General features: G+C 43.2%; 2 protein-coding genes across 36 annotated transcripts in view; one reads left to right on the top strand and one right to left on the bottom strand.

Moving 5' to 3' along the window:
* BEND6 (BEN domain containing 6) overlaps positions 1-6,665 on the bottom strand; it is a 37,636-nt gene extending 30,971 nt beyond the window's left edge. Inside the window, exon 1 of one of the 2 annotated variants that reach the window (XM_005300197.5) lies at positions 6,529-6,665. The gene's annotated coding sequence lies outside the window, so the exon portion shown is untranslated. Of the gene's footprint in view, positions 1-6,523 lie in introns of both variants that reach the window. The other variant, XM_005300196.5, reaches the window with a different exon arrangement.
* A 35-nt stretch (positions 6,666-6,700) lies between these two features.
* DST (dystonin) overlaps positions 6,701-23,906 on the top strand; it is a 439,617-nt gene continuing 422,411 nt past the window's right edge. For 29 of the 34 annotated variants that reach the window (XR_010599478.1, XR_010599479.1, XM_065587876.1 and 26 more), the window contains exons 1-2: positions 6,701-7,644; positions 8,125-8,186. Coding sequence is in view for 32 of the 34 variants with exons in the window: in XM_065587876.1 (XP_065443948.1) it covers positions 7,464-7,644; positions 8,125-8,186 (243 nt within the window). In the remaining 2 variants the exon portion in view is untranslated. The remainder of the gene's footprint in view (positions 7,645-8,124; positions 8,187-23,906) is intronic. The other 5 variants (XM_065587877.1, XM_065587853.1, XM_065587849.1 and 2 more) reach the window with 1 other exon arrangement.

Here is a 23,906-nt window from a genome sequence, read left to right as displayed (position 1 = left end):
TTTTGCTTGGGGCGGCAAAAATCCTAGAGCCGGCCCTGGTGGGAGCCCAAACCGTGATCCAGGGGGTTGATGTTGGGACTCAGACAACATCCTGTGGAGAGCTGGTAGGCACCAAAATGGTGGGGGTTGGGGAAACAAGGAAGGTGTGGATAGTTCAAGCTCCCTCTCAGGGGACATGGGAGCAGTTAGTTGAGGAGCATCAGGCGATCCTAGAAAAAAAGAGATTGCCTGTGTATTATGGTGAGCAAACTAGAAGGGGAGAGAGCCTGGACAATGCATTCACTTGGCTGGTGACACACATACATCGCAGGAAGGAGGAGAAATTCTCTTCAGGTAGAATTTGCCCTGGCAAGGCTTTAATGGGGTTGGAGTGAGGAGTGTAACATGGTGGCTAGCCTGTAAGGGCTGGAGGGCCTAGGCCTAGTCAACCCTGATTACGAAGGAGTCACACATGGGTTGGATCAGGTGGTTCCATTATAAGAGCAGCAGGAAGTTGCAACAAGGAAGAAGTTGGAGTGTGGGAGGGCAGGCTACAGTGAAGGGGGTTTTTGTAAGACTGCTAGAGGCAGGAGGTCTGCCAGTAAGCTATGGAAGGGATACCCTGGAAGACAGAGCTCAAGACCAGCAGGCTAATTGCTATGTTGTTGTTTTCAATTTTGGTTTGGCATATTGGGAACGTGACAAAGGAATAAAAGCCTGACCAGAAGGACCTGGAGGCTGAACCCTGGTCAAAAGGACCTGTGAGAGTGTTTGGTGGGAATGTCATAGGAGAGCCTCAAAGGGGAGAAATTGTTAGCAGGGCATGGCAGACGCACTCCTGGTCATGAGGGGGCGCTCAGTAAATGGCAACCCTGATACTGTCATCAAGAAATACTCGAGTTTCCTTCTGAAGGTGATCAGCTACAAGCATGTTGTCACTCAGTTTCTTGGAGCCTCCTGTGTGTTGAAATCACTTTTCTCTTATCAGCTGCCTACTTAGTAGCATGTCACAGTAACTGACAAACTTCCACATTTACAGATGTTGGGGAGGCATTATTCCATGCTGTGGGCTTAGTTTAAGGAGCATTATCAGTGTCATTGGAGCATTTCAGGAATTTTGCAAGAGGACCACACTCCCCCCACTATAGTGACTACATCTTTAAACCCTGCCACTCCTGCCTAACAATTAAAAATCCTTTTTTTAATATACCTCATTAAATCTATTTTAAATCAATAAAATGGTATACATACTATTTTATATTTGCTGTATGTAACTCCTTTAATGCCTACTCTAATAAAAAAACAACATAGTATCTGTAGTGGTATATTTTCTGCAGGGCTTAGACCAGCCTCTCTGTGTGGAAGCTCAACTTGTACCAGCATTTTTGCAGCCATAAAATGAAATGTGGGTGCACAACTGTATAAATGCACCTTATCTGATTTGCACCCATGATCAGGTTGTTAGAGGTGCTGCCTTTTAGATCTGCAACAACAACTGAATTGTGGGCATAAAAATTCTGTTACAAGTTTGATATGAGCCAATGGAACTTGCAACATAAGGCCACTTGTCTGAAAAGCTACCCTGTTTTTTTAAAGTGTCATCTGGAAGGCCTACACTTTGTATTGATGGTTTTCCAGAGGCATAGCGGTCTGGAGAGATGAGCAAACGTATAGGGTTCAGATTATGTAGCCTGGGGCAAGTCACATAACCTCTCTGCTTTAGCTTCTCTGGCTGTAAACTGAGGCTAGCAATACTTATTTACCTACTTCACAGGGATGTCAGAGAGTTACCATATATATTCATTCATGAGCCCGTTCGTTTATAAGCCGACGTCCCAAGATGGTTAGGTAAAAATACCAAAACTGTATGACCCTTTCATAAGCCGACTCTATATTTCAGGGGTTGGCAAACTTTGGCTCCTGGCCGTCAGGGTAAGCCGGTCGGGACGTTTTGGAGCATCTGCAGGCATGGAGCCCCTCAGCTACTTCCTGCAGCTCCCATTGTCTGGGAACGGCGAACCGCGTCCACAGGGAGCTGAGGGGCTCCGTGCCTGCAGACGCTCCAGGTAAACAAAACGACAATGTATTAGATATTCAATTCAATGATTCCATAGAGTTTAAAATCATCAAATTTTGGTGTAGATCCGTTTATAAGCCGACCCCTGCTCTTTGATGCCTCACTTTTTTACCAAAAATATTCAGCTTATGAACGAGTATATACGGTACTTAATGATTGATTGATTAAGTAATGTGCTCTTTAAACATATAAAAACACTGCACTGAATCCTCAATTTAACTGTCTTGGAAGAATGAAGTGTTGAGGTGACCCTGCTGAGATTTGAACCTATAGTTTCACATAGCATAATTTTTAAAATGTTGAGGACAAAAGCGTAATGATGCCCATTATTCAGCAATGTGAATGTTGGAAAAATCCACACAGGATAGCACTTTCCTTTTTCGTTTGTGACTTCAGGTTTTCTAGAAGAAACAAATGAGATTTTATTTAAATGATTTGATAATCATTCTACCAGGGAAGGAGTCTTTTAAACAGGATATAGTATAGTTGAGGATATGTTAATGCTTATTGCTTCTGATAATAAATTACATTTCAGGCTTTGTATTTTTATTTCTTATCTGTTCAGAAAAAAAGTTGAATAATCACAGCTCAGGGAATTTCAAATTTTGGCAGTGTAATGCTGGATAAAACATTTTTATCAGGCCTTTTGAAATAAAACTCCAAACACTCCCCCAGAGACTTACTATACAACCAATAAAGTCACAGTACCCAAGACATATTGTAATATATATGAAAGAAAAGGGTTGTACTTTTTCACTTACTCAGGTTTCCAGTAATCTTAAACATATCTTCTTAATCAGTTTCATACATCCAGGTCACCAGATCAGCCAATTATGTGACTTTTTTTTTTGCAAGGAGTCTTGTTACTGTAAACTGAAATATACAGAACCTGAAACTGTAAGATGCTAAGTGCCTTCTGTGAAATGCTGAGTGCCCTTATCTCTCATTGATCTAGCTCTGTGATGATCTTTGAAGGTGCACGCATCCCTTCATCTGTGTATAAATTATCAAGGAACATGGGCTAGACTGTGACTTGAACTTACAGGCCCACATGTGGGGCCAAGAGGGCAGGGAAAAGGGTGGAAACTTGGTTTACCCCAACTTGCCAGCCAGTACTGCCCAGCCAGCAGGATGGGGGAGGGAGAGGTGTGCACATGGAGGGGAGTAATGAATTATAGCTGTTTAGGTCAGCAGCAAATTACTACACGGCTGGAAGCAGGAGGATGCATGGAACGAATCGTGCCACAGCATCCCATGCTCAGAGCTGTACTTAAAGGCACAATCTTCCCATACAACTTTTTCTCCCTTTTTCTTTTGCAAAGGGATAAACCAGCTGTGTGAAATTATCTAATGAGAATGATTCCAACTAGGGGATATCCTCCAACACCACCCTATCTCCCTCCTCCACTCAGAACTTCCATTTGCCTTTATTATCCATAATAACCATGGAGTCCCTGGTTGGAACTTGTCTTGTCCTCCCACACTGCCAGCTGTCCAGATTCCAGCGTGTGCACGATGCTACCTCTGACCTTACACATATAAAGAAGTGCAGCTACATCATGCACATCCTAAAACACCAGCTCTTCTCTCCATTCATTCCAATTCAGAATTGTTTCCTTGTTCATAAAACCCTCCACAGATTTGCTTCAGCCTCTCTCAAGGAACTTGTTTCTCAGTACTCCTCGTCCCTGCCACCTCAGCACTGGCCTGTCATTCCACACACTGTTGCTATAGTTGGTCCTAGAGACCCTACCCTGCATCTCCTGCTCTGAAACAGCTTTCAGTATCCCTTCACCTCAAGCACTCTCCCTTTGATGTCAAATCTCACCTGAAAGTACAGCTTTTCTCTTTTAACTTCCTCCCTTTATTTCTGCCTCTCTTCTCCTATCCGATTATAAAACTCTGTAATTGTATTAAGATTACCTCTCTGCAAAGCATTTTTGGGAAGAAGTTTGTATAAAAGCTGCTGTACAAATAAATATATTCTTTTTATCTTTCAGATATCATTTTATTTCCTGTGTGTATATTTTCCAAATAGCTAATAACCTTGTTTCAATTTTTTTTAAAGTGAAATCCCTTCAATGACTTACAGTAATTCTTATTGACCATAATAAGTAATGGGAATAATGTTTTAACTCCTGTACAGAAAAGGAAAATGCTTAGCAAAAACAGAATAATAATGATGCAATATAGATGTTGATAGAGGCAGAGCAGAGGTTAATGTAAATGAGGGGAATGGCCCAGTTTGCTGAGGCTCAGAAGCCGACAGTAGTCACTATCTGATATTTGTGCACATATTTCTTGAAATAAACTATATTCTCTTTTACATTTTTCAAATGCAAAAGAGAAGTAGATGTAATGAAATTCATCTCGTCTCTTTGGCAAAATAATATCCTTATGTGAGGATTGTGCAATAGCCCTTAGTAAAAGAAAATTAGGGCTTCTGCCTTCTAAATGAGCCAATATTACAGATTTACTTGCAGCCAAATGCCTTCTACCCATTTCTATCCAGAGATAATGAGAAAATACCTACGTTCCATGGCCCTTATTCACAGCAATGCATTGTGTGGTCATTGTTACAGTACACTTCCTAGGATCTCCTAAAATCTTATAATAAATCAATAAAGAGTGAAAGGTGTTGAAAAGTTTTTTGTGACAGCAACAGTGCAACAAGACATAGCAGTAGAGCAGTGTGCTGTAATGGAGAATACATTGAGTCGTCTCATGTTCAAGTGAGGCAACATGAACCTTTAATAATCTCCAAGTAATCTGCATTAATACAGCCTTACTGCAGTGTACTGCGGTATCAGGAAACATTTCACTGTAGCATCATGATGCAATGCAACCTGATCGCATCTGTTATTTCCCAGATAATGAAGAATGTACTATAATGCCTGTACCCTATGCAGTTAAACTTTCTATTTATAATGTAATACTACAGAATAATTCTATCTCAACATGGTGGGATAAATTATCACATTATTAAAAATGTGGGATGAAATATCTCATAACTAAAAAAACAGCAGCACTATTCTTTTTCTGGGTTAGACACGCCACCCACCATCAGTTTGAATCCAGAAAAAAAACTAGATCAACTAAAAATGGATTTCCACAATCTTAAGAGTCTGCTAAGGAGTTATACAACAATTTAGTGATAAATAAGCCAAATTCCATAGATCATTTTACCCATACTTACTCAAGGAATCACAATTAGGTTTCTCGCTATAAACTTAGCTGGTCTCGTAGTGTATTTTAAATCTAGGCACACACTTGTATCGACAGCTTTTGTTATATAAAAGCATAAAGAGCACTGCAATTTGATTTATATAAAGTGCATTTGATTATTAATAAAAAGTTCGTAAAATATTTCTCTGAATTGTGCGTGTAAGCCACATAAAATGAACACTATTTTCTTTACCAATGAATCCTAACTTTTTAGGATTATACTTGTAAATATTATTGCATAATATTACCAAAATATACATGTATTTTTCATTGTGTATTTTTACAATGTAATAAGAGATTTGTATTGTATTTGTGCATAATTTCTGAAAGATAATTCTTAAAGTATTATGCCTTCAGTTACAAATACTGAAACATAGTGGTTATATACATTAACAGTATATAGGATCCATTTAGTTTCTTCATCCCAACATAACAATGTGCAATGAAGATCACTGGAGGTGACATTTGCTGCAGCATATTGCAGTTTACTGCAGGAAGCCAGCATATATGGTATTCTGATATAATTGATTTTGCTGCAGCAGCCCACAGCACCAGGGAACTTCCCAACGGGCTTTAGTATATAACATGTTTTAGCTAACTATGTAAATTATACCTCTCTTATAATATACGTTGCATGTATTTTATAACATAAAAACGGTATTCTGTATGACTGACAGCTACACAATCTCTTCAGTACTCAGTCAGTTATTGCACTAAACCAGGCAACAGAAATAAACCTCCCTGCAAAAGAGGAGGTATCAACATGCAGTAATATACATATCAATTATTCATTTACAATATTTTTTCAATTTCTTGTATATCGTTATCGATCTTTCAGGAAACTGGTTTTGACTTGTGTCCCTGTATTTGCTATTTAAAGGGTACCCTGCACAGCAAACCTTGTAGCAGTGAAAAGAATACCAGACCCTTAGTGAGGCTCTCCCCTCTCCCCGCAACATTTGCTTAAAACAGAATTGACTCTGAACCCAAATAAAAGTTCTTGGGACTGCAGCTCATCCACTAGCACTCTTGAAACCTGCAAACACAGAGTGGCCAAGTGCAGACAAGCTATTATTTTGTTTTAGGATGACACCAAGATAAATCTGCCCCTAACAAAAGGAACTTCTTTTAACGCGTGCCGAAGGCAGAGAGTGGGAGACAAGCGTTAGTAGTGGACTTGCCTAGAGCAAGCAATGCTTTCGCTGAGCGAAGGGGGGAGAGGAATGAAGGGCGATACGCTACTTCACCGTGTTACTTTCTTGCTTGTGGTTCTGCTTCCCAGCGTCTTGTCTCCTCTTCTGAAGCCGCAAGAGGAAAGATCTTCAGCTCCAGAGGGAAGGAAGCAGCCTGCGGGTAGATGCTTTGTCTGGCTGCTTCTCTCTCCACGCCTGGTGGTTGTTCCGCTCGCGGTGCTCTCCTGCTCTGGACACTGCCCGCACACCGTGCAAAGCGCTCTCTGCCCGGCTCCTGGGAGACACTCCTCCTTGCACCTCCTCTTCATTCCTTACTGTACCTCGCCGCAGCCATCTTCGCTCTCCCCTCTGCAGCAGCTGCAGCTCGTGTGATGTCATCAGCCACCAGCCAGCCAAGTCCAAACCAAAAAAAAAAACAAAATCCCCTTGATGAGCAGCCAGAGGCAGCAGCAGCAAACTTTGGGATTCAGCCCCTTTCCTCTTCCTCCCCCCGCCCCTGCTGTAAATTGCCAACCGATGGGCAGCCATCGCCTCGGTGTCAGCTGCAGCAGCATTAAAACAGGGCATTTCTGTGATGCAGGAGCTGGAGGTGCACAGCACGGTGCAATGCTGCAAGCTCAGCTCAAGCGGGGGGGCCCCTCCATGTTCCAGGGCAGGACTGCAGCTGGGGGCTGCTGATCCATCTGCACCGCCTCGCTCGCTCGCTGCGCTCAGCTGTGTGCAAGCCGGCGGAAAAATCCCCGTTGCTGCTGCTGCCGCCGCCTCCTTCTCGTCTGCTGAGTCATGGACTGAAGTCCTCTCCCCACTAACTCACTAGCACATCGCAGCAGCGCTGTGTGTGTCTGCTGCAGCCATTCCGGATCCTGATTTCAGGAGCGCACGGATCAGGAATCATGCTGCTCCGGCTGCCGAGATAAGAAGCCTGCCCGGCGTTCCTCTCCGGGCTGCTCTGCGCTCCGGGCTCAGCCCCGCACACACGCACTGGCACCATGATCGCCGCCGCGTTCCTGGTTTTGCTGCGACCTTACAGCATCCAATGTGCCCTCTTCTTGCTCATGCTCCTGCTGGGGACCATTGCTACGATTTTATTCTTCTGCTGCTGGCACCGTAAGCTCCAGAAAGGGAGGCATCCTATCAAATCCGTCCTTTCAGGGCGCTCAAGGAGCCGAGGTAAGAGGTGCGGTGCCTTCCTTTCCAAGGCAGAAGGAATCTAGGCTCTTTAAATACAAATATATCCCCCTCTCCCCTCCCAGGTGGGCTCATTTTCTGCCTTGGATTTTGTTTCTAAAATGACCACATAGAGCGCCTTAGCCTCAGTTTATTAGGGCAAAGGCTTTAGAGAATTCAAGCTGAGTCCAGGACTGCGGCAGCCTAGTCTCCACCCATCCCTTAACGAAATTTCAGCTGGTGGGAGGAAAGTAAGGGACTCGAACCCCCTGATTTCTCAAGTACACCAGAACTTCACCCTCCACTTCTAGCAGATGAATTCAATATAAACGCCTGAGGCTGCTGCATCTTTGGCGTGGAGACTCAGATCTCACTAAAGAATCTGCATAAAACAACAAGTACTGAAATCAAACTCGTTAACTTAAGTGAATCTGAAACTGAGCCAGATGCAGTCCTGTCTATGTCTTTCTCTTTTCCTTCCAGATGCTGTAATGAGAACTCATCACTGTCGCTCCGAGGTAATTTATTTAGCACGCAATTTCAAGGTCAGAAGAAGTTCTCTTACATGAGTACAAATTGTTAAAGTCTTTATATAAAATCACTTGTGCACTTTTTATTTTGCACGAAAATCTCTATTTTGCACGAAAATCCCTATTTTTCACTGAAGCCTTTCGCAGAGCATGCTAGTGCTTCATTTAATATTAATTGATATTATTTAATATTATTTGGCCTATTTAATGATCACTAAAGCAATTGCTTATTTAAATAAGAGCATTGTTTGTTTTAGGTGCCTGTAATAAGAATGATAGATAAATACATAAAAAACAGTTGATGCAGGCAATATGGAGATATGCATGGCTGGTACATATTGACCTAACAGAGCTTCCATTTCTTTGCTGTATTGTCAGCGGTCACCTGTGTTTTGCTGACTTGCTATTTCAGAGCTGCCCGCTTCACTTGAAAACTCAGTTGGAGCTGAAGATCAGTACTTCAAGTTAGGAATAAGACTTGACAAAATTTTATTTTCAGACACCATAATTGTATGTTAATAGGTCAAGGGTCTCCCAGCTCTCCTGTTTTAATGGTAAAGAAATTCAGAAAGAGTTGGTTTCCTCTAGCCTGCGGACACCAATTCAGATATATCTTGCGAGAGGGAGGGAAATTCTGTTTCTGGCCCACCTCCACCTAGGGAACCAGGGCAGAGAGTTTCCCCTCTCTTTTATCCAGTGCATGGGCCAGTGCTGCCAGCAGCTGAGTTCTCAGCAGAGTCCCCTGTTCTCTGCTTTACAGGTACAGACTCCCCGCGTGCTAGGTTGCAATTCCAGTTGGCCCAGCTACCCTTCCATCTGGTTAAGAGGGGCAATCAGGCCAAATTTGAGTGGTCTTGCAACCTTGTTCATCAGATTGCACCACTGCTCATGGAAATTAGGCCTGGCTTCCTTTCCTTCTGTCACATTTCAGTGGCGCTGTGTCCATGCAGCCGCAGCAATGCTCCAGATTATTCCAACAGCAGCCGTACTGATTTAGTCTGGGACTACTGTTTAAAAGTGGTCAGGCCATGGCCCCTCTGGCTCTGCGACCTAGGGAATGTTGAGCAAGCACTCCCCCACACCCCAGTTGGTGCCAGGGCTCTAACCACAAACAAGCAACATTTTTAGAATAAGGAAAATAGTATTATCCCTAAAGCTATTCTCTCTGTACTTCACTGTAAGGCTTCTGCCTAGAATCTTCCCCAGTTCCTCTCCTGCCTGACTTCCTGCTACAGATTTAAAGAAACAGTAGACATAGATTCATACCCACTTCTGAAGGTACTTGTTGGTTTGGAGCCCCAGAAAGAGTTTTGCATGGACAGACCTATTTTGGTGTTTACATCCCCCCATCCTCCCCACACACATTAAAAACATGGGTAAAATTTTCAAAAGCGCCTAGGTCTCTTTTTCATGAAACTTGGATTTCTAATTCATATAGGCCTGGTCTACACTTAAAAATTAGATTGACCTAGCTGTATCACTCAAGGCTGTGAAAAGTATAGCACCCTGAGTGCTGTAGTTAGGCTGACCTACCCCTGTGTAGATGCAGCTAGGTCAACAGAAGAATTCTTCTGTCAACCTAGCTATCGCCTCTTGGAGAGGTGGATTAATTATGTTGACGGGAAAACCCCTTCTGTCGATGTAGGAAGCGTCTACACTACGGTGCTACAATGGCACTGCTGCAGGGCTGTAGGTATGCCTCTACAGTGGCTGTAGCTTAGACATACCCTTAAGTGCTTTTGGAGGCATTGGGTAATTTTCTCAAAAGAAGGTCATTTGGGGAATGTAGTTAGTAGGGGAGGCCTCTTCTGTTTACACTATAGAAGTTCATCTTTGCTGCTAGTGTGACAAGACAATCAGTTCTGTATTAAAACAGGAACCAAGTCCCACTGGAAGATAAACATTTTCACCTGGCTTCTTTCCCACACAGTGAAATGATTGGTCTCCATGTAAAAGTATGTCTCCCAGCTAAGACTGGAGATTGGGTAGGAACTTCTTGAATGTCTTACACTGAATTGAGAGACGTCTTTTCAGTTTCAGCTGAATGAACTTACTATCTTCTCTGTTACAATGGAAATATGAAGGTTTTCAAGGGGTTGTAAGCACTACAGTAATACAAATAATCATAATAATATACAGTGTAAAATCAAAACAACAAGGAATTCTTGTGGCACCTTAGAGACTAACAAATTTATTTGGGCATAAGCTTTCGTGGGCTAGAACCCACTTCATCAGATTGTTAGTCTCTAAGGTGCCACAAAGGACACCTTGTTGTTTTTGCTGATATAGACTAACATGGCTACCGCTCTGAAACCTGTCACAATGTATAAAGTGTTTAATGCTATTTTGTTAACTCTGCTGTGTCTATTTGCATTTTACCTCATGCACAAACTGCATATTTTAAAATGTCCTCTAACTTTTACTTTACTGGAATCTCATTAGCTGGAATATGAAAAGTTGTATTTTTGTACCCCTTTCCATATGTGTTATAATTCAACATCACCATCACTACTGTTCAACATTATGTTTGTCAGTAGAAATGCTGTTTTTTCCTCTTTATCAGATTAAATTGACCTGAGATTTTGTAAACTGAATTAAATTTAGGATTCTTAGAGAAATAAGTTGATTAATTTGACATCATGAAATGACACTATTTTAAAAATGTGTTTGAAAATAAATATTTATTTTAAAGAATATTAAAAATTGCTGAATTACAAAATATAATAAGGATCCTTACACAAACATTAGCAATGCCATATAAAACAAAGTTTTGCATTCTCATTAGTTTAGCAAAGTTTAGCATTTTGTACTATAGCACAAAATATTATGGACTTTATATCAATTCATATAAAATCTGACAAAAGACAAAGAATCGTATTTGGAAAGTTGGAGTTTGTAGTTTCTTGCCCAAAAAGTGACTGTAAAGTCATGCTGCTGTGGTTATAATTTTCTATTGCTGTGGCTGGCTGGTTCTAGTTATGATTAGTTATATACACCTCTACCCTGATATAACGTGACCCGATATAACATGAATTCGGATATAACTCGGTAAAGCAGCACTCGGGGGGAGGGGGGGCTGCGCAAGTTTGATATAATGCGGTTTCACCTATAACGTGGTAAGATTTTTTGGCTCCCGAGGACAGCGTTATATCGAGGTAGAGGTGTATTAAACATAGCTATATATGCCTTAATAAATGAGAGACAGGATCTGTGGTAAATAGCAGAATGGGTATACGCATTAGTTATTCACCTTCTGAGATCTACATTCAAATGTGACTTACGTCAGACATGAACATGCATTTGGTGGTCCAATTGTAGTCCTTCAAGAATGATTACCATAATCACAGAACTATTGGCAATTTTTGCATGATTGGCAGTCTGCCAGGAGAGACTCAGATTTGGAAAAATGGGTGTTGCAATTTAGTATTGAAGTTCATTGTCAGGACTATAGCTTGCATGGTACATGCCTATTATGACTGTCTCTAGTGAGCACTATTAATCCGTTGCTCTCTTTAGTACTAAAACATTATCCCCAAATTAAAAATTAATGAGGACAGCACACTGTAAAGCAATATAATCACATCTCTGATGAGGTAATGGAAGGGTGGATATTAACTTCGAACAGTTATTTATACTCCATAACTCATCCTATGCTGAATTCTGGCTTCTGCTGATAAATTTCATGAGAGTACCGTGCTCTTTTTTGGGGGTAAAATTACCTCCAAGTTTTGAAAGTCTTTGCAAAACACATATCTCAGCAGTATATTATAAGCACTACACAGATATTTCAGATTTTTGTTGTTGGAAACAAATTACGCATTAGGTCAAAGCAAGAGGTAAATTGGCATAAGTCCTTGTGAAGGTAAATTGGTATGACATCTAGGGGGTTAAAACGAAGGATTGCAGCAGGAAAAGCAACCAACTGGAAGATCTGAGTAGTTGTAAGATACAACAGATTCCACTCTCCCCACCTGCCCTGCTGACACTCATTTACAACCAATTTAAGCTGATTTTCAGTTGTGTAGTTTTCACTGAACCTGAATGGCTGTTTTGGCTTTGATAGTTATTGGAACAGTAAAGCGATTGTTACTGCAGTTGCCCTTAACAATTTCACTCCATTTTGAAGCTTCTACCAGTTTGAGTTGGACTCCCTGTGCTCAACATGGGAAACACCAATGGAACTGGTAATGGAATAAACTTGTAAATTGCCTCCTCTATTCACAGGGTCACTAGAGACCAGCTAATTTCCAAGGGTCTGTATATGCTGCATGAGTGCAAAAATCAGGCTTTGGTTGATGGAGTTATCCTATCTGTATATTTTAAGAAAATTTCAGAGAAACAGCTAGAGAAGGAAATATTTTGGGTTTCGTCCCTGCCAACAAAGCTCAATGGGAGTTTTACCCAAGTAAGTATTGAGAGGCATTGTTTATTTATTTATTTATTCAAAACTCCAAATGACAAACCATTCACTTATTTAATCAGGTTCTGGGAATTTTGGGATCTCTAAGTAAATACTTCAAGATTGGACCCATCAAGCCAGTTCCATTTTATACTAGCTTATTTTTTAAAGTTAGATTTGATACGGTAACCATATATTTAAGCATCTAAAATCTATCATTTAAAGGTTTACATTTGACTTGGTAGTGTTGCCAGCTCTTGAGATTTTATGCCAAGTCATGAGGTACTTGGGTTTTTCTGATAACTTCAGCTCCTGGAGTCATGAGATCATGTGAGAATCTCATCTTTCATTTGTGAAAAAGTAAGCATCTAGCTCTCATGGTTATGGAGAAAAGCTTGAAAACATGAATCCCAAAGGCTCAAAAACAAGACGTCAAATAAAATGAAACCAATTTTATTATTTTTAAAATCTTCTGATTTTTCGGCCACTGATGATGACTTGGGGGGGCTGGCTCATGATTTTTGAATATGTGTGGTTGGCAATATGGCAAAGGGAAAACAATCTTTGTGATAAATGCTACACCACAGCTTGATGTTTTTCAAATGTAGAGCAAAAATATTACTATAGATTTAAATCTTTTCTCTGAATATTTTCCAGTTTTCTCCACCACTGAATTAGAAAACATGTGGCCTCCAAAATCCATAGTAGGGATAAATGTACTCGTGCCAGAAATTTCTGCATGTAGGTAGCAATGCATTGGGTAGTATCGTTTGTTATTTATTTATGATGAACCATCTATCATAAAATATTTGGGGCCATTGGCCAGTGAGTAGCGCTATCGAGAAGTCGATAGGCCTGATCCTGGTCTCATACAAATCCTTTGGAGTTTTGTAATTCATGGGGAGTTTTGAGTTCAGTGGGATCAGGTGCAGGTCCAATGGAACTAGTCACAGGAGTAAGACAAGCAAGATTTGATCCTTTATTAAGAGCCTGTTTATGGAAGAAGGCAGCATATGTTAACCACAGCTTTAGCAACTGAATAACAATTTGAAGTTTTGATTTCACAGACCTTATATTTTCAGCTTAGAATACTAAATAGTCACTGTTGTATAATATATATTCAGTCTTGTCATTTAGATAAGACACATGTGTCTGGTGCTAAAAATAGGTCAGCAAGTCTAATGGAAATTTTCATAAGAAAAAAACAAACAAGAATGTTAGGTAATGCTTTATAGTATTCTGAATACATATTATACCAAAACAGTGAGTCCTCAGCAAATCTGTACATTACCTTTGCCAACAACTGTTGCCTTCTTCACTCATATAAAGAAATCATTACTGTGTTTGAGCATTTTTTTTTAATCACAATCATCCCACTGCTGAGTCTAGTTGCAAGACAACTAGCTAAAAATACAGTTCTGGATATTCTTAAAGACGACAATGAATAGTCTTGGAACACTTGTGCTATAATTCATCACAAGAGTTCTAGAGTTATTTATAAACTACTGAAGATACACACTGCTAGAGTGAAGAGAAAAATCCACAGAGCCTCCAAGCTGAATTACAGTCTTGTATTTGATTGGAGGGAGTACATTCAAGGATAGACAGAAGCATACAGTAATAGAGAAATGGATGCATTCACCTATTCAAAGATTGTCTCCTATCCTCGGAGGGCTGAATCAATTTGAAAATATTTTTTCTGTTGTATTTGACACATTTCCCCCCAGGATATTTAAACTATTTTATATTAACTGTTGAAGAGTCAAGGAATAGTGTGATGGGGGAAAACAAAATCAGAGACAAAAATAAAACATTTTCATACATGTGCATAAAAACATTTGTAGATGGGAATATACAGATATATAACTTTATGTTATATGAGGACAAATCCTGAATTTCCCTTTGCTTTCAGAATATAGCCCGTACAGAAGATGTGACACTGAGCAAATAACTAGCAAATTATGTACCATTGACAATATGCATGTATCTTGTATGTCCATTTTTGTTTGTCATGTATAGATAGATTGTAAATAGTGTTTGTATAGTGCCTACCACAATGGGCCCTAATTTTGACTGGATCCTTGGGGCACTATCATAATAATTATAGTAATGATTAACAGAATAGAGTCAGATGGTTTTCTCATGTGAAGAATCCCACATAGAGGCCAGGAAAATTTGCAAGGTTTCATTTATGGAGTTTCCTCTGAAGGCTCCCATGAAGGAGGATGAAGTTTGCCTTCCTTTGGAAGAAGTAGGCAGTTCTGTGTCTCTGTGCTGGCTTCTAGCCTCCTTGCCTCCTGTAGTGCTCTCCTGGAATGCTACTAGTGTGGCAGCCTGACCACAGCACACTGAAACGCTGGAGGGGTCTCTCACTTGGTCCTTGTTAAAATATTGGCATTGTATCACTGCAGCAGCAGCCCCCAGAGGTCCATACCTCCCACCCTTTGAAAGAGGATTGCACTAGAGATGCCCAGACCACCGTCATGAGTTCATACAGCCCCAGGGCTCCCTGCAGGTGAGGGATACAGTGCCTGAGTAAGGAGAAAAGAATCTAGCCCATAATTAGCAACTGTCCCTGTTACTTCATTTTCCATACATGCAATTTTATAAGTCCCCTCTCAGGTTTTGTAGCTGTATTTACAGAGTCACATACATCCCTCTAGTAAATCCTGTTGTTTACTTTGCTAGAAATATATAATTTTGATGACGTCACAACCTCAGATATACTGCACACCAGTTGATAACACACACTGAGCTCCTAATGCCACAGGTAGACCCTTGTAACACGGTGGCTACCACCCAAGCACTGCCTCATGGCCAGAGTTGCCTCTGCAGTGTCCTATCCCTGTTTTCCTCTTCATCAGGGCTCCTTAAACAAAACTCCACGTGGCCTTGCTCATCCAATCACAGCCCTTCTTGGGGGTTGGTTTCTTTATTAACAGAGAGTTCCTAAGACCAAACACAAAAACCAAATCTACCACCCAGCCTTAAGCTGGGTATAGCCCCTGGGTACAGCCCCTCCTCCCTAGAGTAGGGTCCCTTCCTGCTGTCTGGGCTGCTGAAGAAGATGCAAGGCCTGACCTGCCTTTCCCCAAATGAAAAACAAAACGTTCAGCTGTGTCTTCTTACCCAACCCCAATTCCCTTCTTCAGGGACCACTTCTCTTCATAAACCTTCACTTTGCAGTTCCCCTTCTAGCTCTACATATCTTTTAGAAAAACATGCAATCTTGATTTAAAAATTGCCGGTGACTGAGAATCTACCACCACTCTTGGTAAATTGTTCAGTGGTTAATTACTCTCACTGTTGAAAATTTGCTCCTTATTTCCAGTCTGAATCTGGAACTTCCAACCATTGGATTGAGGAGCCCAATATCCAACATTTGTTCCCCATGTAGGTCCTTATAGATTATAATCAAGTCACATCCTTTTGGCCTCAGTGTCACACTGGGAGCACATGTTCAGCTGATTATCCATCCCCTCCCAAAATCTTTTTCAGAGTCACTGGTTCCCAGGATAGAGTCCCCGATCCTGCGAATATGGCTTACGGTCTTTGTTCCTAGATGCGTACATTTACATTTACTATAATAAAACATATATTGTTTGCTTGTACCCAACAAACCAAGTGATCCAAATCACTCTGTATCAGTGACCTGTCTTCTTCATTATTTACCATTCCCGCAATTTTTGTGTTATTTGCAAACTTTATCAGTGATTTTATCTTTTCTTCCAGGTCATTAATAAAAACATCACGTAACAAAGGGCCAAGAAACAATCCCTGCAGGAGAGAAACACACCCGCTTGATTATTCCCCATTTACAATTACGTTTTCAGATTTATCAGTTAGACAGCTTTTAATCCGCTTAATGTGTGCCATGTTAAATTTTATATTGTTGTAGTTTTTCAGACGAAGTGTCTTCCTGGACTAGTTACTTACAATTAGGTGACTCCTCATATTTCTGCTAAATCTCTGGTGAATTTTCTAGCCATTTTACTCATAGCAGGATTACGAGAGGCCACCCGTATTTGCTGACTGGAGCATGATGAAGCTCCTCCCTCACCGATAACCTTTCAAAAGGGAAGTATTGGACAGAAGTGTTTCATTTTTCCAGACTAACCTGTTGGATGTGGGTAGCTAGCACAGTAGCTATGTATTACCCGTGTGTTTTTCATTCTGTTACAGTTGAAATGTTTCTTTCGTCCCTTCCAGTGCTGTATTTTTAACACTAAAATTCCAAGTTTAATTTATAAAAGGACAAGTTTGCTAGTGAATCCCTCACTCCTGATTCATGATACATACCAGGAATCTCCCAGGACTAGGAGAACAAAGCAAAGGGCAGTAACAGAGGACTGAAAGGGCCAGCCACTGGGCAGCCTATGTGCATAGGTCAGATACCAAATTGTGGTCAGGAGATGTGTATTGGAGTCAGGGTTGAGGTGGGTCAAGATACCAGGAAGTCAGGGTCAGGCACAGACTTGCAGACAGGAGGCAAGTAATGGAATCCAGATCAAGCTGGGTGAGGATGCCAGGAAATCAGGGTCAGGTGCTGAGTTGCAGACAGGAGACAAGTAGTTGAGTTGGGGATGAGCCAGAGTCAGGAGCTGGAGTCTAGGGTTCACAGCAAGTTCTGTAGCAAAGCAAGCAGGCAGTCTGTATTGTTACAGAGAAAACTCCCTGTGCTGTCTTCCCGGTTAATATACTAGTATGGGCCAATCAGTGGGCTGCTCAGGCCCCACTGGGCAGTACTTCCTGCAATGTCTAGCTTCCCAGGGTCCCCCAGCAGAAACCCAGCCTCAGCATCCGGTGGCAATGGGGAAGTGTTAGTAGCCTGGAATCTTTATGAGGTTCTTACAGCACCTCCCTCTTCAGGTCCCCCTCTTGGTGTGATGTCTGTTTAGGCTTGTTGGAGTGAGTCCTATTGAACATCCTGACTAGGTCAGGGACATGAACATGGGAAGCCGGCTCCCTCCAGTCTATGAGTTAGTACAGGCAACCGCGTGTCTGTTGGGAATCAAGGATGGCATGCTCCTCATGACTCTGGATTTTGACTAGTAGAGGCAGAGGTGTGGTTTGATCGGGAAAGGTGTTCTCAGTATAGAGCTACCGAATGGAAACGTAAAAAAGTAGCAAGTATCAGAGGGGTAGCCGTGTTAGTCTGCATCTGTAAAAAGCAACAGAGAGTCCTGTGGCACCTTTAAGACTAACAGATGTATTGGAGCATAAGCTTTCGTGGGTGAATGCCCACTTCGTCGGATGCATGTAATGGAAATTTCCAGGGGCAGGTATAAATATGGTGGCAAGAATCAGTCTGGAGATAATGAGGTTAGTTCAATCAGGGAGGGTGAGGTCCTCTGCTAGCAGTTGAAGTGTGAACACCAAGGGAGGAGAAACTGCTTCTATAGTTGGCTAGCCATTCACAGTCTTTGTTTAATCCTGATCTGATGGTGTCAAATTTGCAAATGAACTGAAGCTCAGCAGTTTCTCTTTGGAGTCTGGTCCTGACGTTTTTTTGCTGTAAGATGGCTACCTTTACATCTGCTATTGTGTGGCCAGGGAGGTTGAAGTGTTCTCCTACAGGTTTTTGTATATTGCCATTCCTGATATCTGACTTGTGTCCATTTATCCTCTTGCATAGCGACTGTCCAGTTTGGCCAATGTACATAGCAGAGGGGCATTGCTGGCACATGATGGCATATATAACATTGGTGGACGTGCAGATGAATGAGCCGGTGATGTTGTAGCTGATCTGGTTAGGTCCTGTGATGGTGTTGCTGGTGTAGATATGTGGGCAGAGTTGGCATCGAGGTTTGTTGCATGGGTTGGTTCCTCAGTTAGAGTTGTTATGGTATGGTGCGTGGTTGCTGGTGAGAATATGCTTAAGGTTGGCGGGTTGTCTGTGGGCGAGGACTGGCCTGCCTCCCAAGGTCTGTGAAAGTGAGGGATCATTGTCCAGGATGGGTTGTAGATCACTGATGCGTTGGAGAAGTTGTATTTTGTGGGTGTATTTTGAGGTACTGGGGAAGCTGTTGTTTAAAGATAACTGGGTTGATCTGTTGGCATATCTGGAAGGGTCCCAGGAACTGGTGGCCAAGTTTCTGGAAAGGTTGACTGGTCTGGAGAAGCTTTGTGGTGAACCTTACCTTCTGGCCTACTCTGAACACGAGAGCTTCCTGACACTGATGGTCTACATGCCTCTTGTAAGCCTTCTTCACCTCTTCTGGGTGGTTCTTGAGCTCCTCCTGTCTGAGATGGATGGCTCTGTTGGACCCAGTTGGTGGCGGCTGGGTTTGGGGCGGTTGCTTGTAGTGCCAGGTGAAAATGAGAGTGGAATCTGAAGAATGGGCTCTAACTTGTAGAGGCATGGTTGGCATTGTTATATGAAAATTTTGCATACAGAAGTGTGGAGCAGTTATCTTGGTGATAGTTCATGAAACGTCTCAAATATTGTTCCAGTACAGTACTTGGCTCAGACTTTAGGTTTGTTCATTTGTTTGAGGGTGGTATGTGGTGGAGGTCAATAGGCAGACATGCAGTAACCAGAATACTTAGTACCAAAAGTGAAAAGTAAACTGTGGGACATGGGCTGAAACTGTGTATTCTGGAAGTCTATGAAGATGAACCAGCTCCAGGAGTTTGGCAGAAGCCTTGATAGAGGGTAGATAGTTGCAGGGGATGAAGTGGGTCTTTTTTAGTCAGACTGTCCACAACAGGTAAGACTATTGTGTGGCCATCAGATGCTGGGAGTTCCACAGTGAAGTCTAGGGGGATGGCAGACCAAGGCTTAGTTGGAGTCTCTAGGGTATGAAGGTGCTGAGTGGTCTAGTCTGGAGCATCTTGCTGTGTGCACAGCACTCACAGGAGTCCATGTAAGCTTGGACTTCAGACCGCTTGTGGGGCCACCAGAAAAAATGGGCAAACTGACCTGCCAATGGAGCATCATGGCACCGTTGTAGCATCTCCAGTGAGGGGCTCTCTGGGGGAACATCTATGTGCTTGTCAAAGTATGTACCCCATCCCACATGGAACAGAGCATCTTACTCCCTAATGGCATAGACTAGATTCTTTGGATGTGTGGGTCTTCTTTCAGGGTGGACTGGATGGGGGAGCTCAGGTCTTGACGAATTGTGGCATTGACAAATTTACTAGGCTTGAGGGGGCAGGGGGCTCAAAAATAGGTTCCTTGTTTCCACCAGCCTCTGTGGAGTGGACGTGATGTGGGTTGTCAAAGATGGTCAAGAAGGCTTGCAGGAAGGTGTCCCAGTCAGAGAGCATTGGGCTGCTCTGTGCCAATGTTGGGGGAGCCCAGTTGAGCTCTTAGCTGGTGAGAAGGCTAACTACTAGTCCCACTGATGTGTGGGGTACATTCTGTGGTGGAGCTGGAAGGACAGCCTGGATTTATTCAGAACCCCCTGGAATTTCCAAAGGTTCCTGTCAAGCCGTTTGGGAAGTGGGACAGTGGGAGCCTGTTCAGGTGATGGTGGTTTGCTCAGGTACCTAGTGTAGCTGCTTCTCCCTGTGAGCAGGGTACTTGCTCATGCAGGGTCTGCCCTTCCATTGCGGACTGTGTAGCTTGGCTCTGTAGTACGAGGTTCTGTCTGCAGATTGGTGACTTGGTCTTACAGGTTCCAGGCCCTTGGGGAACTGCTGGTCAGAGGGCAGACCACCCCTTCCATATTCTGTGAAGGATAGGGTCTGATTTTCACCTGGAACGTCTGGTTAAAAAGGGACCCTGGCTGCTCCAGTCAGCACTGCTGACCAGGCTGTTAAAAGTCCGGTTGGCGGCGGGGGGATGAGGAGGGGGCCTGCAGCAGCTCTCTCTGTGGAGCTTGAGGGTGGTGTGAGCCCCGGTGGGCAGGGCATGGATCCCAGCAGAGGGGCTGGGAAAGGCATTTGACTGCAGGCTGGGGCTGGCAGGGTTAACCCTGGGCAGCAGCCGCCACGGTGGCTGGGGGCTCCGTGCAGAGTGGGCATTGTGGCCTTTAGGAAGTGCCTTCAGCCCCCTCTCTGCCCGGTCCACTGCTCCCCAGGGGCTGCTGCGCTGGGCTCATCTCGGAACCATGCGACCAGCAGATAAGGGGCTGGGGTCTTGTCAGACTCCTCCCAGAGATGAATGAGCTGTGCAGAAGCATGGGGTTAAAGTTGGACTGCTGTCCCCGGGAACGGATCCAAGCAGAGTTGGGCAGCAGCTGAGTGCGCAGGCCCCAGTCAGCGGCCGGCCTGGGGGGGACGAAGGAGAGCAGTTGTTGGTCACTGCAAATGGCAGGGGGGTGGGGGGTGAGGAGGAGGCCTGTAGCAGCTCTCTCTCCCTGAAGCTGCTGGGATTTGGGCTACTCTGGGGATGCAGCGAGCCAGGGGCAGCAGTGGGGTATGTATTTGTGTGTCACTTGCGGGGAATTCTCTCCCCCTCTTCCTCCTCCCCCCCCCCCCCCCCCGCATTCCAGAGAACAGGAAAAACTTTTGTCCTCGGTCCGCTGGCCGAGCCATGTGTCCAGGATTCATGGCAGATAACGTAGCTTCTGAGGCCTGGGAAATGGCAGGGCAGCACTGGTGTGGCTGCTATTTAAGGGGCCACCTGACATCAGCACCTCCCAGTGCCCCTGTGAACCGCACCAGCCAGAGGCGCCCAGAGCCCGAACCCCCTCCTGCACCCCACACCCCTACCCCAGCCCTGAGCCCCTCCCACACTCTGAACCCCTTGGCCCCAGTCTGGAGATCCCTCCTACAACCCAAGCCCCTCACCCCCAGCAGGAGCCCTCACCCTCAGCAGGAGCCTTCATGCCCTCCCACACCCCAACCCCCTGCCTCATCCCAGAGCCCCCTCCTGCACCCCAAACCCCTCATCCCCAGCCCCACTCCAGGGCCCACACCCCCAGCCGAAGTCCTCACCCCCTCCCACACTCCAGCCCCCTGCCCCAGCCCAGTGAAAATGAGCAAGTGAGTGATGGAGGGAGGGGGGATGGAGTGAGCGGAGGTGGTGCTTGGAGAATGGGCGGGGCCTCGGGGCAGGGGGCGGGGCTAGGGTGTTCGGTTTCCTGCAATTAGAAAGTTGGCAACCCTAGTGAAGGAGTTGGAGGGGCAAAGGGGATCTGAGCAAACTGTCAGGCCCAGAGTCAGGGCTGGGTTGTGGACGGCTTTGGCCAGTTACAATGTTGCAGTCAGGAGATAAGCAGTGAAACTTCCTGCAGTTTGTAGCTTCCTAGTGTACCCCGGCAAATACCAAGCCTGAGCTTCAGGTTGCAATGCAAAAGTATGAGTGGCCTGGAGCCCCATGGTCCCAGCTTCTCATCCTGCAGGTTCTTACACATTTGGCTCAGGAAATATTCTAAGCCAGTTAAATTCATTCTAGCTCATCAGTGGCCATTGCATCAACCAGATCTGACTCTTTGCTTTCTAATTTTTTAAAGTATCAGAGGGGTAGCCGTGTTAGTCTGAATCTGTAAAAGCAACAGAGGGTCCTGTGGCACCTTTGAGACTAACAGAAGTACTGGGAGCATAAGCTTTCGTGGGTAAGAACCTCACTTCTTCAGATGCAAGAACTTGCATCTGAAGAAGTGAGGTTCTTACCCACGAAAGTTTATGCTCCCAGTACTTCTGTTAGTCTCAAAGGTGCCACAGGACCCTCTGTTAATTTTTTAAAAAGATTGTAATGAGAGTATCAATCCCTGATGTAGGTTTTGAATGCACCAGTGAAAGGGGGAAGACACTTGGACAAGCTGTAACAAAGTTAGTGAAGAAATAGGGGACAGGACATGCTCTCACCTCTGAGATTTTTTTAGGAATAACTTGAGAACAGGCCAGCTTCTAGGATTTATTGGGTGAGGCATAAAATGGCCAAACATAGGTAGCTGCCTGATTATCATTAGGATAATTTTAAGTTACTTAGGAAGTATGCAAAAGGTGTGACTACCTGATATTTTACCACCTGCCTACCCATCTCTATTTAAAGTAAAATTCCACTTCACTAGTTTTATATATCATGTTTGTAAGGAATTTGAAATAGAAATTATCATACCCTTAGTGATTCACATCTCTTACTGAAGAGTTTTGGGGGCACGAGGCCCAAACTCATCTCACCCACTTTTTGCTCATGAAACTCCCTTGACTTAAATGGACTTCTTGTTTACATCTGTGCAAATGCAATCTCATCAGTAAGGACCATCGGCTCTACTTAAATACACATGTACTGTTCTGTACCTGAAAAATCCATATCCCATTTAAACTTCTTGGCTTGAAGTACACTAGTGTCACCTCAGTAACTGGAGTCCTGATTTTCTAATAACAAATATACTAAGTGCTACAAAAGCATAATGCAGTTAAGCATCACTTCATATAAAGCACCTATAGGTAGGTGCCTGTACTTGTGGTTGTTAAATAATCCAACAGTTGGATCCTCAAAGTATCACATACCTGTGTGTTTTGTTTCTGTTAGCCCTGCAGACCCAGTATAACTAAGCAAGTCTTCACTGCCAAAAAAGGTGTGTTCTTAAATAGCAGTGAAGACAGGGCAACTCAGCTTTTAACTTGTGTTAGCAGCTTAAATTAAAGCCAATAGGGGAGCCTGCGGATGAACTTTGGCTACTAACCCAAGTTAAAAACAGAGTTGCTATATCTTTACTGCTATTTTAATCCAGGTTAGCTAACACGCGTTACCTAACCTGAGTTAAGAGCACATATATTTTTTTTTAGCAGTGAAGAGAGTGAGCTTGTTTCTCTTCCATGAATAGAATTATGTACTAAGTTTCAATGTGCAAGCCTCTTGAAAGCAATGGTATGGCACTGGTGTCACTAAAGGCCTGATTTGGTTTGTAGCACCTTTATTAAGAGTGACCATGAATGAGAAAGAAATAATTCTGTTTGAATCCCAGATCGTAGGTTGAGTTTGCAGAGCTGAAAGTTAGATAGAATATCTTTCTATTTGTAAGCCAAGCACATTCAATATGGAAATCATTGAGGGATGATAAAGTGGGAGACCCAGAATGCTATTTTTACAGTCACTTTTTAGAGTTGAACAGCTCTTTAAAATACACACATATACAGAAACTATATATATAATGATAACTTCCTATGCACTTGAATGAATAGCAGGAAGGCTCTCCAAACTGTCTTTCAGTTGGCTGCAGAATATGATACATTGGAGTTATTTAATAAGACACCTGCCTTGTTAAGTAGTTACTTCAAGAAAAGGATTTAATTCCATTTTTGCCCATATTCAAGGTTGTTCAGAAATCTGGCGTCTTGAGAATTTTTATAATGCTATGCACACTAGTGTTTCTAGGTCTTAAGAATTTTTAGATTGCATATACATGAAAGTTTCTAGGCTTTAAATAGGCAATAAC

The sequence above is a fragment of the Chrysemys picta genome, chromosome 3, assembly GCF_011386835.1.
Source record: "Chrysemys picta bellii isolate R12L10 chromosome 3, ASM1138683v2, whole genome shotgun sequence".
Lineage (NCBI taxonomy): Eukaryota > Metazoa > Chordata > Testudines > Emydidae > Chrysemys > Chrysemys picta.
The sequence above is the reverse complement of the archived record's forward strand: the minus strand, read 5'-3'. Positions and strand labels throughout refer to the sequence as shown.